Raw genomic sequence first — 17,565 nt, forward strand, 5'->3', positions numbered from 1 at the left:
CCCATCCCTTTGAAACTATTCATCTCTTCATTAAAATTAAAAGCAATAAAAGATGCATAAACCCACAGTACTCTGTAACTAAGATGAGCTATCATTTGAAGTCTGTTTTTCAGATTGTTGTTTTACTCCACCCACACAGCTCCACGAGAGCTCTTGGGTTGCTGGCGCAGTTTAAGAGGCTTGAGGACTATGCTGAGTTCAAGCTCTTTAGTTGCATTTGCAAAAATCAACAGGGTGAATCCAACAGCATTTTTTGATTGCTGTAGAAAACCATGTAAGATGAATGGGGAATGGTGATGATGGATCTGGGAAACTGGGAACTGGCTGGCTTTGTTAGAATGTCTGGCAATGAACAATTAATGCTTTTCTTTGTAAAGGTGTGGAAATTATAGTGATGGGCTGGAAGTAAAACACTTCAAACTGAGTGAGTTCTTACTTGGGGAATTCTTTAGAAATCTTTTGCCTTGTTTTGTTCCATCTCCCCTAAATGAGCACTGTTTTCTTCATCGACTATCTATCAAGCAGAGAGAACTGGGCCAGGCAGATGTGTTCTTCAGGTCGTAGCTGCTTGGCCTCAACTTGCCCTGCATCCAGACTAGTGGGTACTCTGTATAACTGGCAAAACTATAAACCTTATTTTTCTTCCTGAGCCTTGGCATGCCCAGTGGAGTGTAGGTCTGAAGAAAACACTTGGCATGTCATTCTAAAACTCAAGACTTTTTTCTAACAAACAAAGACACAAAGAATTTATTTTGGAGTAAGAGCTGTTGCTGGATTTAGTCATTAAATATGACTGTCAACACTGCCTGTTTTCCTTAACAGGATCTGATGCCCTAAACCTGTTGTACTCTTTTTGCAGTGTAAATTGGTAGAAGAAATTAAATGTTAGAGCAGGTTCTTGTTAACATACACATGAAAACTGGGGAAAACAGTTTTATAGAGTCAATAGTATTTACTTGGAATAGTTCGGGGATTTTTCAGTAAAAATCTCTTCATATATGACTTCTGGTTGTTATGGAAAACATGGGAGACTTGGACATGGATGGCAGTCATAATATGGACTCACCACTCATCCTATGTGAAGAGCAATGAGTGAAAGTTACACTGGAAAAAAAGAAAAAAGGAATGTTTCCCAAGACTAATCACTCTCTTGATTTGTAGGAAGAAAGAAGAATCTGTAGTCTTTGGAGACAGTTTAATATATCAGTGTTGTTTTTCAACCCATGACTTCACAGCCAGTGGGACTGGGATATTATGACAAGAAACATTTCATCATTGATTACATTTTTGAGAATTACATGATCTTTACCGAAAGGCATCCATTTGACTGTGTAAATATATATTTTAAAAATGCAACTAAACACTAGGAACTGAATTCCATCTGGGGTTAATCAGGGTACAATCCATGGACTGAATGTTTGCCAGAACATTGAGGAGATGCACCCTAATCTTCTTTTGATATTTAGAAGAATAAACAATATCCTGTTTCTATGAAGAGAATTCAACTGTGATTTAAATTATTGTGCCAAAAACACAGAGTGAGTCAGTCCTTCCTCTTTTCTCCTGTGAGGGAGATGCAATAATGGCACAAAGGACCCTCAAAGCAGCTTTCACATTTGTTCTTTTCCCTTATCAAATTCACCTGGAAAACTATGAGGTTATTAAAATAAAAAATTAGTAAAAAGGACATGGTGGGAAAATATGCTCGGTGTGCATTTCTGTTAATGGTGAATTGGTTAGGGCAGTGTCCCTCAGCAGTGCTCCAGGCTGGGGTGTCACAGCGTCCTGTGCAGCTTAGACTCACACCACAGCTCCCTGATCAGAGGTGGTGATGGCAGCAGGGTCACAGGGAACATGGCCAATGTGAGCTTGGCCAAAGAGCTGTCACCATCACTTCCAGGAAAAGCAGGCAGGTAGGGGCTCTTCTTCCACCCTCTTCTCCATTCTTTTGGCATGAAAGATGGTTTGGGCTTGTTTCTCCATGATGGCCTTGCCCATCCAGAATGTGCCATGAAACGGGTGTTGATCATCTCCATTGCAAAAAGGCAGCTGGTCATGTACTGCCCACAGGCTGTGTTTTATTCACTGTGTGGTGCCACTGGGTTTTTTTTCAAATGTGGCATATTCCCCCAATAAACGTTTTTATCTGGCAGGCACCTGGCAGCGTGTTTGAATGTTGTTCAAGTCTTTGAGTTTGAGATGGATGGGCAGTTCAGAATGATTTCCTGTAATTTTTTTTCAGTGTCTGGTATTTGTTGATCCAAACAGCATATATGTCATTATCATATAGAGCAAGTATGTGTTTGTTCTGCTTGAATAAATTCCTGAATTCCCAGCATTCTTCCAGTCCTGCCTCAGTAACTGCACTTGGGAGGTGGGCTGTGATCAGAACTGGATGCCAGATTTCACTGTGTGACCGTCAGACATGGGAGCCACGTGTGGAAAAAATACCCCATTTGCATCCACCAAGGTACTAAGTGATGTTTGTTGCTCTTCCACAGGTTTAGAAATAAAAGAACATGTCCAGAAGCAAGAAGTTGCCAACAGTTTGCCGGCGCCTCCTCAAATGCCTCTGCCAGAAATACCTCAGCAGTGGCTGGTGAGTGTTGTAGTTAATTATATAAATATGTACAAGAGAGAATGCATTTATGGTAAGTCCTAAAAGAAATGGTTGCAAGGGAGAAGAGCCTGCAGGTCCAGGGAAATAATTATTCCTCTCACCTCTGCTTTAGTTGAGGGAATTCGGTTCAGCCTGCAGAAGAGACATCAAAAAATTGCCTGTGGTGAGATAAGCTTGGGAATAGGTCACCTACAAAGGCTGTGGAATCGCAGTCCTTGGAGATTTTCAGAATTCACACAGAAGACTGAGCAACATAGCCATCATTTCAAAGGCAGACCTGTCCTGTGTTGGAGGTTGACCTAGCCAAGCTCACAGGTCCCAGACAGTTTCTTACACCTTTATTGGTAACATTTCCTGGAGCAAGCCTAACGAGAAGACTCCTTTCAGCAGCTGAAAAATAAAGATACAGAGTTTTAAAATTAAGGAAGAATACTTCCTTTTTTATGAATAAAGACTTTAGACTTTATTCATAAAAAAGGGAGTATTCTTCCTTCATTTCATGGTGTTGCCTTTCCTGCCCAGTCTCTGGGTAGGAAATTCCCTTCAGATCAAGCAGAAGCACTGACTCTTAGAGGTGTTTATAGCAAAGATAGTGATTGAGGTCTGTAATTCAGTCCTCCAGTTGGGAGCAGCTGTCTTGTTATAGAAAAAAACTATAAACAAGCTTCAGTGCTTCTCTCGTAGATACTTTTCAGTAGATATGATGAAGAAAACATTTTCAACATTTTTTTGGAGAAGTGTAAGCATATCGTGGTTTAGCCTGTTGAAGGTTGAACTGATCCTCATAAAGTATCCATCTCTTTATTCTTGGGTGGGAAATTTTGTGCACAGAGATAAGGACCATCCATGGAGATCCAGGTTCATTAAATCAGGAAGCACAGATGCAGCTTACAGGGCCAGAGGAAATGGATGGCTGATGTTTTAGTTTAACACCTCATTTTAGTGTGGTGTTTTGTTAACACATTTATGCCTGGGCCTGAGGGATATATAAGCATCTTATGAACATAAGAGCTAATATATGACATGTAACTCCTGGCTAGCCTGTTATAAAATGCTGTGGACTGCAGAAAAAAATAAAAAACACTGCAAACATTTATTGTATGGAATACCTTAATCTTACTTTCTTTCTAAGCAATGCCACCTTTAGGTTTGTGACAGTAGATTAATTATGCATATATTTAATGGATGCAAAATAAGTGTTATTAATATTCAGTGAAACTTAGAGAATTCATTTCACGGTTAACAGTGCCAGAAACTGATTATTTTTATTTAATTCAAAATACATAGAGCATAAATTACAAGGGAAAGGGTTCAGAAGAGGCAGGAAAATTATGCAAAATGAACATGCCTTTGAAATCTAGACTTCAGGTACTTCAGGTTTCATAAACTTGAAACCAACTAAGATCCTCATTCTTTTATATTTGTGTAGGTTCAGTTTGGCTCTGAGGATTCAAGCTGTTTTTCTTAGAACAACCCATCTCCTTTTCCTTTCTCATACACTAATGTGTAAATTCCCCTAAAGTTGGTACAGCTGCAGCAAGTTAAATGGTGTGAAGTACGAATTAGGTCCAGGAGGTCAGCTCTGGTTTTTGCAGTAGTTAATTTTGGATTTTTAGTAACAAAAATATTTCTCTGAGATACTGTGGGAATTACCATGGAAGTTGACACAGTTAGAGCTGGCTGGTCTGCAGTGTGGTGTTGCCATGTTGAGCCTGGCAGAGTGGAGTTTGGACATGGCCGTCCCTTGTGACCTGCCTGTAACACTGTGGATGTTTCACCTCAGTGAATTCATCGAGTTTTTCCGTAGTGTTAGAAGCTGATTTTTGCCAGTGTTTCTGCAATTGTGTTGCTGCTGTCAGGCAGTGGTGATTTCATCTGCCTTTCAGTGCCACTATGAGATGAGCCAGGAGGTGTCCCAAGCCTCTCATTGTCTTGCAGTACCCAAATACAGATTACAAGTGGAGATATTTTAATATGGTATCACAATGTAATTAGTGAAAAAGATGACAGACTGCTGCTGTCCTGCAAAAGACCAGGAGGAATCTGAACAAAAAGACAAAAACATCAGCTTTTTGTCCTTTGAACACTGTGGTAAGCTCAGAGCCCAGTCTTACTTTGACTTCTTCTCCTGAAGTCACATTGATATAGTGGAATTGGTCATTATATCATTGATAATTTCTTGGAAACCTTTCACTATTAGGTGTCTCTTTATTAAACCCTTGTTATTATTGATATGTTCAGAGACTGTCATCTTTCTTTTCATACACAGGACATTAGTGACAGTGACCAAGACTAATCTCTCATCCATCACTGCTCTTGCATGGTGATTTGCAATGCATCCTGAATCAATGGAGTCCTAAAAATTTGTAGCTGATGAAATTCTCAATGAAAACTGTACATAATTGCAGTGATACAAATACTGAGCTATCTTTCCTTGCCACTTTTCATAGACTGTGTTTTCATGGCTGAGTGGAAAAAATTCCCTGGCCCACCAGAGGCTGGAATATCCTGCTGCTGGTTGCCCTTCTTCACGTGGCAATTTGGAAGTCATTCTCTATGGCACCTTTTTTTGACAGCTCTTCAGGACAGAAAGTTTTTTCCACTTGCTAAGTAACAACTAGTGATGGTCTCAGCCTCCAGTGAAAACACTTTGTGCTGATGGAGCATAGGAATTTACTGGAGGTGGGAATCAATAACTTCAAATAAACTGTACACTGTTTAAAATCTCTGGGTTTAGCCCATCAGTTATTGAATGTGATGAAAATTAAAGGTTCATTTACTCCACTGTTTCTCTTCATGTCAGTCAAGGATTTCTACATTCAAAAATGTTTAGTCTGAATTGGTGTTTAAGTTTCTACTTATGTAAAGATGTGTGGGTGGGAAGGAATTCAATACTCCTTAAAGTAGTGCCAGGAGCCAGAATTATGTGTGGGCAGGTGCTGTGCAAGGTTTCCTTTGTAAATCTGTAAATAGACCTGCATATTTGCTCAGGCCAAATCCTTTATCGGTTTTGTTATTCATCAGCCCGTGAACCAAGAGTATAAAATTCATTTTATTGAGACATACTGTTAATAGTTTAAATGGAGTCTCAAGTTATTGAAACACATTAGAGCCTGGAGAGTTTTCCTGGACTCTGTGAGCTTTGAAGGGACAAAGTTGGGCCTTAGGTATACTCGAATTAAGAAAATCACTAAGCACAGTCTCCTAGTAATTCTCTTTTGTATCCATTTCCTTGGCTGCATCTGGTTTAGCAGACTTTCTGTGAGGTATGGAATGCTCAAATCCCCTCTTGCTTTAGTCTGTGTGTGCAGCTCCTTTAGGTGGCTGGCAAGTTCAGTGCTGCAGATAAAGGATGTGAGGCGTAAGGGCAGCTCTGAGACCCTCTGCAGAGCTGAGACACCTCTTGTCTGGGTGCTTTACTCTGAGCTTGCCAGCAGGAATGCAGTGCCAGCTCTGAGGCTTTGTTTGGGTCACTGTGCAGAGCAGGAGGTCGCTGTGTCAGAAATGGAGTCCTGTTTGATCTTAGTCCTTCTGGGTGGGCGTACAGAGAATTAACAACAGGAAGGAAACTTGGACGTGATGGGTGCCCACGTGCTACTTCATGCACCAGGCCCTGGAGGTCTGTCCATCTCCTCCCCATCCCAAGGGGCAGCTGCTGCACAGCCCAGGCCATTGGCTGGACCTGTCCAGGGATCTGGGGAGACACCCCATGCAAAGAGCTGGTCCAAAATTCTGGTTCCAGCATCTACTTCACCCATAGAAGGGACTTCATCAGGAAGGCAGATTAGTGAAAAAGCAGGAAGTAGTCCAGATATGCTGGATTTGACTTTGCTATCCAGAAGGTGTAGCTGCAAGTGCCACCTTAGGTAGGTCTGCAAGTGGGATTCCCATTCCTTCAACAGAGATCTTAGGCAAAAGCTCCTTTAAGTTCTAAGGAGTCTTTGAAAACTGGTTTTTATCTCACAGGCTGCTCCAATTGCAACCTAATCTAAAGCCTACCTGAAAGCCCAGCAGAAAACTTCCACTAAATTACTTTGTGAGTTCCAGGGGCTGGACTTGATGATCCTGGTGGATCCCTTCTAGCTCAGCATATTCTGTGGTTCTATGGTTGCTTCCTGAACCTTCTCACTGCCAGGGCTTGTATTCAGCCTGCCTCACCCACCTCTACATCAGCAGCTGCATTTTGGCTTTCCCCTGCTCCTCACAGGCACAAGCACTGCTCCATGATGGGTTTGGAGGAATAACACAGCCAAGGCACTGTGCATGCTTCAGAGTGCTGCTGGTGGTTTAACACCTGGGATCCCATCATTGCCCCATCACCAAGCTGCCTTGAAGACCATTTTCCACCGAGGCAGTGGGATAATATCCGCTGTGTCCCGCTGCTCAGATGTGCCTGAGGATTCCTGGCATGAATTATCCACAGCATGACAGTGACAGAACACTTCTAGCCTCCAAGCATTTGGTTGTCATGTTACATCTGACAGTTGGTGATTTCATTGCTCTGTGCTGTCCAACAAAATCAAACACAAACAGCGCACTTAGCTATTTTGCATGATTTTCACAGTGAAATCGAGTGTGTGTTTTGTTTTTCTTGGAATATTGACAATTTCATAATTATTTAACCGCAGCAAATGTTCAGCAGAATTCCAGAACCCTGCAGATATGAATCAAAAGAATGGGTCATCTTCCTCCAACCCACTCCTGCACAATACACATTCAATCTGTAGGAGTGCTTCATATAAATGGGTTTCCTGTTGTGGGGAGATCATTTGACAGCCTCCCTTTCTCTGGCTGCCTGACAGGTAAACTCTTAGATATTTACTGGGAAATGCTGAAACGAGACAGTGTCCTTGGAGAAGAAGAAAAATCACCTGGAAATTGAAAGGATTCTTGAGGTGATATATCACTAATTAAATTAATCATTCTTTGCATAGCAAACAAAAAAGTGACAGTTTTTAAGCTTTTTCTAAAGTATACCTTGAGAAAAGTCCCACGACAGAAGCAAGGGGTCCATGTGTCAGGTGGGTATTTGGGAATCTCTGTTTCATCTACTTTTTTTTCTAACACTGAAAAACAATTATTATTCTCCATTTCTCTTTAAAGATGATCTTAAGGCAGTATTAGTTTTCAGGTTCTTTCCTTCCTGGAGCAGAGTCAAAAGAAGAGTTGAAAGCCACAAAAATAAATTTAACAAATATTCATTTGTTTCATTCAGAGCTGGCTATACCTTCAGCTTCAACAGGTCTGAGCAAGTTCTTCCATAATGGAGGAACAAGGAAAGAAACCTTTTTAAATTATCAGTGCAGTTACTCTTACTACAGACAATGATAAAATATTAACCCTTTCATAAACCAGTTAAAATTTATTCACTAGCACTTAGGTTTCTTTAACCCACTATTTCAATTTTAAAGTTGTTCCACATCATTTTTTTAACCCACTATTTCATTTATAAAGTTGTTCCACTGGCAACTGTTCATTGTCAGTCTTTGTCTGTGTGTTTAAGTAGGTCCCTTTCCCTTCACCATGGTATGTGTGCTTCAGATATCCTTTGTAATCCCAGTCATGTTTCCCCTCAGCTTTCATTTCATTCCACTGTGTATTAGAAAGGCTCTCTCAGTTTCATTCTGAGCTGTGGTTCAGCACTAGTGAATGATACCAGTATTTCCCCAAGCACCTGCTATAAGGGTCATGTACTTTGACCATAAATGACCAGAACAGCAGTCAGTCAGTCAGACAGTCTTGTGGACATAGAATCAGAATCATTTAGGTTGGAGAAGACCCTTAAGATCATTGAGTCCAATTCTTTGCCTAAAGCTCCCAGTAAACTGTGTCCCCACATGCCACATCTGTGTGACTTTAAATGGCTCCAGTGGTGGTGACTTCACTGCTTCCCTGGGCAGCCTGTTCAGTGCTCTACCACTCTTCTGGTGAATTCATCTCTCCTAATATCTGAGCCTCCTCTGGCATGACTTGAGACTGTGGCATTTGTCGTGTTGCTTGTTACCTGGGAGAAGAGACTGACCCCACCTGGCTGCAGGCTCCTTTCAGGTGAGGGACAGGGTCTCTCCTGAGCCTCCTTTTCCCCAGTTCCCTCATCCTCTAAGACTTGTGTTCCAGACCCTTTCCCAGCTCTGTTGCCCTTCTCTGGACTCACTCCGGCACCTCAGAGTCTTTCTTGTTGTGAGGGACCCAGAGGGATTTGAGGTGTGACCTCACCAGTGCTGAGTACAGGGTGACAATCCCTGCCCTGGTCCCGTTGGCCACACCATTGCTGATCCAGGCCAGGTGCCATTGGTCTTCTTGGCCACATGGGCACACTGGGATTGTGCAATATAATACGTCATAGCATAAGGAATAAGGATGAAGAAATGTATGCCACCTCTTTTTTGTCCAAGCAATATCTTACAGGACCCTCTAGTTGCCATTTCTGCTTTCCACGGCTGAGGTTGGTGAATTATTGTTGATGATTTATTTCACATTTGCAAATGGTACCACAGAAAAGTTTTAGTTAAAGCAATTACCTTCTCAGTTAATTTATAGTATACCTTTATAGCAATACACATCACCATATTTCAAAACTTTCCTCATGTCTGAGCTGCCAGAATGAGCTGTTCTCAGCTGCCTTTAGTTGGAATTTACATTTAAACTGCATGAGTTAGAGTAGAATTGAACTCTTTTACCAAATTATTTTTATGATCATTGTGAAGCTATTTGCCTTTTTGTCTTTAACTAGATACTGATGATCTTTGACCTACTTACAAGAAAATTATTAACTTGCTAATGGCACAGATTTTGTAGAATATTGTGCCACCATTTACTGTCGAATGCTCGCACTTCTGACCTCAGGTTGTCATTTCTTATTTCTATGCTATACCTGTCCATAAAACTCCATCTCTGTGTTGATAGTTGAGGGTCAATTTTTTTTTTTGCTTTCCTTATCATGCTCATTAATGTTATGGGGAAGGAATTAGGCTAGTAAGGACCAAGTCTCCTCTTGTTGTAATTTGATGCAATGCTCAGGCCCTTAGACAATATAGTTCCAGTGGAAATGGCATTGCCTACACTTTTAATACTGTACTGCCTTGTCCTCACTGTCATGTCACACACTTGGACGAGTTTATTTACTTCTGGAAGAGAAAGGTGATTTTGTCTTTTCTGGGACATACAGACACTTCTTTGAGCACAGTCAGAATAAACAACTCTGAGAGCCCCATGCTGCTTAAAATTCAGATTAATCCTTCTCATGTAATATGTATGAAAGTATTCCCTAGCATTAATTAAGGCCCATTTCATTTCTTGGTACACACAGACCCTTTGCTTCACATGAGTCGAGTCTATTGTTTTGTCTGAGTGATGCTTCCAACTGGCTGTGTAATAATCTTTTATTATAAATTATGAATGATATAGAAATACCTTGTTTTTGTTTCTGGCTCATTCGCTTTCACTTTTAATTATTTTGTTAGATCTTCTGTTCCTTCCATTGAGTCAGGAGTTTATTTTCACTCCAGTCTTCCACAGAGTTTGGGTGTAACTCTTTCCAGCTACCAGTTCTTTCAGTGGTGCATTCCATGCTCCAGTCTTTTTGGTTTTATTTACTGTCTCAAATAATATGTATGTAATTACGTACAGCAGCAAGAACTGAGACAATTTGTGTCTAGACACAGACTGACAGTGCCATCAGAGGTGCAAGAACCAACTGGGTTTTCTACTTGGTCAATAGAGTAGAAAACTTGGTCCTCTTCATTGCCATCTTTGCCTTCCTGTTTCTTAGGTGAAGGGGTTCTTCAGGTATGTGAGCAGGTGTGTTGTACCTTTTGAAATAGTAGTTCAGCTCCTGGTGAGGTGCAGGTGTAAATGCTCTCCAGACAATCTTCAGATCAAACTGTGGAGCCATAGGACGCCCTGATTCATTCTTTAATGTGAACAAGCCTGTTCAGATCTCTTTCCCATCATCAGGCTGTACTCTCTGAGGCTGTGATCTGTTTGTAGTCACTGTCTAAGCACTTTTCCAGTGATACCTTTAATTAGGCATTCACCCCCGAGTCAGCAGACACGCTCTCAGGCTGTGTCAGATGTTCCTCCACTCCCTGGAGAACAGCGTGCCAAGTGTGTGCCTTCTGTTCCTGACCTTAAACCTGCTCAAATCCCTGTTCAGGATCACCTCCTAAGGAGAAGCTCCACTTGAGCTTATACTCATCCTCTATCTGGTGATCACTTGCACTTCTTTCCCCCTTACCCTCATCTGTTCAGCACTGCAGGAGCCGGCGAGTTGTCGGAATTCAGGACATCCCTCTGGCTGTCCTGGATGGCTCAAACCCCTGCCAGGGGGCTTAAGAGGCCTTGGCACAAAGCCCAAGACACCTGTTAGACTTTGACTATGACCCATGGAAAAAATTACCAACCTTATATGAGGATCTGCAAGCCACGAAAGTCTAAGTAGAATAATAGTTCGTTTGTCAGGGGCTGAAAAATAGATCTTTGGGGTTTTTAGAATGGGGGTTCAGGGGGCAAGATGGAAGAATCTGGGCATGTCCAGCCTTTCTCCTTCTTCTTATTCTTCTTTTTCTTGACCTCCATCTTCTGCTGTGATGGTGACACTTGTGGATTGATTTAAAGTAGAAGCTCACTGTCTAACATAGGTGATGGGTATTGGGAAGTAATTGTAAATATTGTACACGTAGTTTTTAGTATAAAAAGATAACACCGCCCTGGGGGCAGGCAGAGTGCCTCTGTCTGACCTGCTGAACAGACCTCAGCAGGCCAGAGAAAGAATTTTGTAGATAAGAAACAATAAACAACCTTGAGAACGAGAACAAAAGAGCTCTGACTCCTTCTTCGACTGCCAGGTGGGAAAAGAAACTTATACTTATTTTGGGGTCACTCTGAGCAGCAAAATTCCCTAGAGTGGGTGACCAGTTCTGCTGTTCATGGGATTCAAATTGCTGGGCCTCCCATCATGTCAAAATCTGGTTGTTGGATTTTCAGGGAATTCCTTCTGGTTTTTCTTCCTGGTAGCACCGGCATTGCAGAGGTGTGTGCTGTAACTGCATGTGCAGTCAGAGATGGTCAGGTGGGACTACACCAACAGCCCATCATGTGGTCCTGTTACCCCCCTTCTGGTGGGACTGACAGGGTTACTCCATTCCAAAAGTTTGAGCTTTATAGCTGTCTGTCTGGTTTTGCTGCCTTTTGTGCTCAGAAGCTGGGAAGATAAGTTGTTAGACTTCCTTCACATTATTTGGCTCCTGGTTTTGTGGTCTCCAACTGACGAGCTCAGAAATAACAAACTTAGAATAAGAAGCAGAGGTCAAATGAAGAATATTTCTCAGCTTTTCCTTGTGTACCCTCAGGATAATATTGCACAGCTTAAAGTGATCTTAATGTCCCACAAAATCAGCACGTTTGTCCTGAATAAATCCAAGGTCCATCCAGGTCCTCAATTGCTGAAAATTAATAGTGAATTCTCTTTAGCAGAACTTTGAATTATTTAAGGGCTGTCATACCAAGCACATGGCAAGTACTAATGCCCAGTTTCCAACCCTTACAGTGCTACAAGAAAAGCCTGGTTGAAATGTATGCTCAGTAATTTTGTGAATTGCATTTTACCCAGTTTGTTGGTTCATCTTGCTTTGTGGGCATCCATTTCTGCACATTTTAGGGAGTTAGGGGTCATAGATGTGTGCTGCTCTTCCCCCTGCCTCCAGGCTGAAGATGCAGTGGGGTTGTGCAGAGGTCCGGTCTGAGCTTGCTTCAGAGCCAATGACATGTGCCTGTCTCAAAGTTTGCTCCTGAGAGCCCAGATCTTGAACATCTCCAGTGTGACCCCTTTTCTGTTCTCATGTTGCTGCCTTCAGCACTGAGGGGCTGTGTATGAGCTGCATCCAAACTGGTGGTTGATGCAATAACACAGCTCCAAGTGTGGCACTTGAGTTGCTGGCAGTGTTTGCCTGCAGCACAGGTTACTGACGGGCTCTGCTGAACTCACTGCTTTGCACTGGAACCTCCACATCCTAAATCATTGCATAAAGGAACTTATTTCTTTCTATTTTCTACAGAGTGTAACTCTTCATTGCGGTATAAGGTGATTTTATATCCTCAGGCCTCTATACATTGACATTTATTTTCCTTTGTCTTTCAGACTGCTTTCCATATTGTCACCAGATTATCAGATAGACCATCCATAAAATAAAAATTACTGTCTGTCTTGCTCAGTACCCTTGAGGGTACTGAAGGGGGGAAAAAGGTAGTGTATCTTTTAGGATAAAGGACTAAATAATTTATTTGTGGTCTGTGGAATACAGGAGGGCAGGCAGAGGGGAAAACCATAATATGCCAATAATTTAAAATGTCCATACAAGTCTGCTTCAGAGTCCAGTAGGATAACAAATTTTACCATTTTCTTTCTTTCTCTTAACAATCAATCTTGTCAGCTGGAATTGGGCATCCCGTGCACAATCCAGTCTCTAATTTCATCAGAGATCTCAACTCTGTGTAATGATCACCTCATCTGCTTCTTGGTTTCAATTAAAGCAGCTCTCAGTTGGTCTCAAACCCAGGACCTGACAAATGTCTTCATCAGTACTGTTTCGTTATTGCTCTTCTTATTATGGACAGCAACACATTACATTTTTGTCCTTTTTCCTCCAAGGAGGTAAAGGTAATGCCAATTTCTTTTCTCGGTTCTTATTCCTGTGACTGAGAGAGGTGGTTTATCTTAAGAGGCAACATTCTCTAGGCTTTTTCTCTGTTGCCTCTCATTAAAACAGAACAAAACAAAACAAATAAAAAAGGAGAAATTCATGCTGATGCCTTCCTTGCAGGTTGCCAGGTCTTTCCTCCTGATACCACTCAAGCTACACATGTTCTGATTTTTTTTTATTTAATCTTTTTACAAAATATATAAACAATTTTGTGGAGTTTATGGTCTTTTTATATTTTCAGGTAAACTATAGAAAAGTTATTGAATAAAGACTTAACTCATAATTCATAACTTCATCAAAATTCTTCCACTAAAAATTGCTGAGTGGAAAGAATGAAACAATACAACAAGCAATAGTAAAAGCATTAAAGAACTATAGTATTAATAACTAATACCAGAATGCACACATATATGTTTTTGCATATCTTGGTGGTCAAACTCATAAACTATATAGCTGCCAAAAGATGTAGTTGATTATGGTACAGATTTGCGATTTTATTTTGTATTTAATCAATTGTGGGTTTTTTTAATATTAAAGCAGCCTGACTTTTATCAGAAAGTATTTAATGTTGGATGTTTCTGTTTCTCCCTTTTAAAAAAAATATTTTTTATAATTGTTTTCAACTTTGTTGTGGCAAGCACTGTAAAATGCATTTCAGAGAGGAGGGCCCAGTTAATTCGGCAATGGATTCCATCTGTGTTGACCTTGGCTGCAGAGCCCAGCCCGCCCCAGCTGTATGAAGTAACTGGTGCTCCAGCAGGGTCGGAATCAGACAAGCACCATTTGTGTTTCATTTCCTTTTTTCTTTCTTTCTGAATAACATTTTGTCTAAAAACAAGGATTTTTTTTTTCTCCTGATCTTTATTGGGATTTCTCATTTGTCCCAGGATAAAATACGGCTTTGAAACCTTGGTGCTGTGTCAAGTCAAAATTGGAATGACTCAGGACATGTATTCATGTATTTCCTGGGTGAATGAGGTTCAGTAATGATAGGAATTTCATATATTGTATGCAGCTGATGGAAAAAATGGTTTAAGGCTAGACCAAGAAATTAATTTGTCTAATGAAAAGGGTGGTATGAATGTATATTGCCCCAGGAACAAACTGTGACCCCAGCTAATGAGAGCAAGCTTCTACCCACTTGAGTGAAGGGGGAAAATCAACTCTTTGGAGGCAGTCCTGCCTCTTGTGTTTAGCACTTCAGGCTACGCAGAGGTGATATGTGTAGAGCAATTCATAATTGCTGTCAGTTTTCCAATAGTAATGAACATGTAATAATTTTTAATGTCCCTTATGGCTATTGTATAGCAGCAGCTGACCTTGAAAGTCTCATTTATTTTGTCACGATGTGCAGGTTGTCAATTTGATTTTTTTTTCAGCAAAATTACAGGATCACTACACTAAAAGTCATATTTTTTTCTTTATTTTGCTTCTTTGAGAGATAATTTCTCTGGCAAATCTGGTATGTGAGGAAATCTCATTTGGTTCACATTATAGGTAACAGTAATTGCCAACTGTAATTTGTAATTTATTGTGACATAAGAAGCTGGCTGTATCATTTGATAATAGAAGTAACATTAGTGTAAATTTCAGTCTGACCAGGAATTTCTGTGCTCAGTTGTGAATCAGTTCATTGTTTGTGAAAAAGTCTCTAATTTTACTTGGTGTGCAAAGGTGAGTCCATGCTGGATGAAGGGCAGGGTTAGTCACTAGCTGCTTGCCTTCCTGCACTCCGGGAATGCACAAGCACTTAACCTGCAGGGTGGAATAACCTCCTTGATGGGAATTGGACTACAGAGCACTCTAAGGGTGGGACTCATTTAGTGATGGTGTCAAGAATTGGGTGACTGGTGTAGGTGTGTAATCAGCAGTGAGATTTGGAGATGTCTAGCTTTGAAATATTCAGAGATGAATCCAGCCCTGAAAGTGCCCACAGAAGTAATTTCACTGCAGTTAATGGCACATGTTATTAAAGCTCAGGCTCCTCCCAGGTAACTTCAGGTCTATAGCAAAAGGGGAGCACAGTCCCTGTGGCCTCATCTGTGAGATGTGGAAGAAGGCTCTGCTAAACTGGTCAGCCCACCTGAGGTACAGCCCAGAAGTGTCTCTATCTCTGGATCTGACCAGGTTCTCACTTCAGGATCTCTCTTCATTCCCCTAGTTTACACTCAGTCCAGTTCAGGCAAACACCACTGCATCTCTTTTATTCTATTAAAAAAAAATCTTGAAAAGCTTACTGCAGAAATACAACTCTGCTTGCAAGTTAAATTTTTGTAATCATGAAATAAACCACTGGTGCTAAGAAAAAGCTTCAGTATTTTCTCTAACACATAAATATGAAACTAAAAACCTGGGGCAAATATGAATGGGTTCCATAAAATACAGTTTTTTTGGTACTTGTTAAGGAAATAGAACAATAAAGTCAAATGGAAGAAGTCACAGAGTACTACATTTAGTTTGTTATTATATCTACATACCACCAGTTGGTCAGTTTTAAATTAAAAACAGGTTTATATTTAAAAGAAGCATTTTAGAATTTGACCTATTATTTGACATATTTATTTTATCATGTAATAGTTTATTGATTTTTCAAACTTTTCCTTGTTTGTAGATCACTTTTCACTATGTAGAAATAGCATTATAAACATTAATATGTATATTAAGAATTGATTTGCCACTGAAGAAACACCTATCATGAAAATATGGTTCAATTTTCTGTCCTTAGTCTCTGCCAGCCCAGGCTATTTAACTTTTCTCCAGTGTGCAGCCAAACTGCTGTTTGCTGGTCGGATGTGAATTGTTTTAGGTGCAAAATGCTAATAAATTAGCCTTAACACTGTAAACAGGTCTATGCATAGAAATCTCTTTCCTACATAGACCCATTAGATTTAAATGGAGAACTATATCTTTTCAGCATTTTTACCACTTAATGATGTTGCAGAGAGAAATTCTTTTAATGTAGCTGTAATACTGATCTTGTCATCCTTAGCAATGACAAGTAGGATTCTACAGTGTTTATCATCTCTAAAGAACTCAGTTGGAGGACATGTAAGAAGGTTTTGTTTCCTTATCATGGTAGAGGTAAAAGTCTGGACAATAATGGTACATTTAAAAATGTATCAGCATGTTATGAAGCATAATTAAGTTACTTTACTGCTTCAAGTCTCAACCTTTACTTATTATTGTTTAATTATAATAATATATGAGGAACTTGAGATTTGGGTTCCTTCTCATCTAAAAGATGCTACCTTGCAGAGCATCTAATTGAGCCCTCCAAAGCCTTGCCTTTTGAGATAGTTAACACAAGGAATAGTTACAAGAGCAGGGTTTATGAAGCTGGTTGCATTGGCGCTGATCATGAGCGTTCTGTCCGCTGATCATGAGATGTTCTGTCCGTGTTTAATTTAACGCCTTGTTGGTCTGTAATCACTTTTTCTTTTTTTTTTTTGTTCCTTTAGCCACCAGACAATGGGCCTCCACCACTGCCAACCTCCTCCCTTCCTGAAGGCTATTATGAAGAGGCAGTGCCGCTTAGTCCAGGGAAGGCTCCTGAGTACATCACTTCCAGTGAGTAAGATGTTTCCAGGCTGTTTCTGAGCAGTTGGTAATTCCACTGTCCTTCAGCTTTTTTAGTATTTGAGAACTTCATCTCTCTTGGTGCTGTAGTGTTGTGTTGTGAGAGTTACTTTGACAGTTTGGGCCAGTTCTGGTTATCCTTGCTGGCCATGCCTTGGGTTGGTTTGCAGAACTGTTTTGGTGTGTGCTGGACTGTTTTGCAGAGCTGTTTCGGTGTGCATTGGATTGGTTTGCAGAACTGTTTTGGTGTGCTCAAACCATGCTCCTTTTACAGAAAACTAAATTTGGTTCTCAAGTAAGGAGCACATAAACAGGTTTCAGCAGTTATTGCAGACAGAGGGTCCGAATTAGCCATTAGCCTTTTAGACTGCTTTGAACCACAGACAAGGGGGACCCTGGACCAGGAGTCCAGAGTTAAATGTTGCCCAGAGTAAACCCCTATAAACTGATCTGTGAATGTGGAGGTCTCAAAAACTGGTACTGACCTGCACATCTGCCTGCTGTGCCTCTATTGCGCCGAATTGCTTGCTAAAATAGACAAATAAAAAGAGGGGGAAAAGAGCAACTGTTGGAAAGATGTGATTTGCAGCATTTCTGATGACACATTGTGGAGAGGGATGAATTGGTCACAGCAGCTCCCACAGGCCATGTGTGATGCCCATGGCAGTA

At 40.8% G+C, this 17,565-nt stretch overlaps 1 protein-coding gene across 5 annotated transcripts in view; it reads left to right on the forward strand.

The window, feature by feature from the left end:
* The window catches only part of AFAP1 (actin filament associated protein 1), a 113,954-nt gene that overhangs the window by 53,219 nt on the left and 43,170 nt on the right, over positions 1-17,565 (forward strand). For all 5 annotated transcript variants that reach the window (XM_064711722.1, XM_064711723.1, XM_064711720.1 and 2 more), the window contains exons 3-4: positions 2,502-2,599; positions 16,779-16,887. In XM_064711722.1, coding sequence (XP_064567792.1) covers positions 2,502-2,599; positions 16,779-16,887 — 207 coding nt within the window. The remainder of the gene's footprint in view (positions 1-2,501; positions 2,600-16,778; positions 16,888-17,565) is intronic.

The sequence above is a fragment of the Zonotrichia leucophrys genome, chromosome 4, assembly GCF_028769735.1.
Source record: "Zonotrichia leucophrys gambelii isolate GWCS_2022_RI chromosome 4, RI_Zleu_2.0, whole genome shotgun sequence".
Lineage (NCBI taxonomy): Eukaryota > Metazoa > Chordata > Aves > Passeriformes > Passerellidae > Zonotrichia > Zonotrichia leucophrys.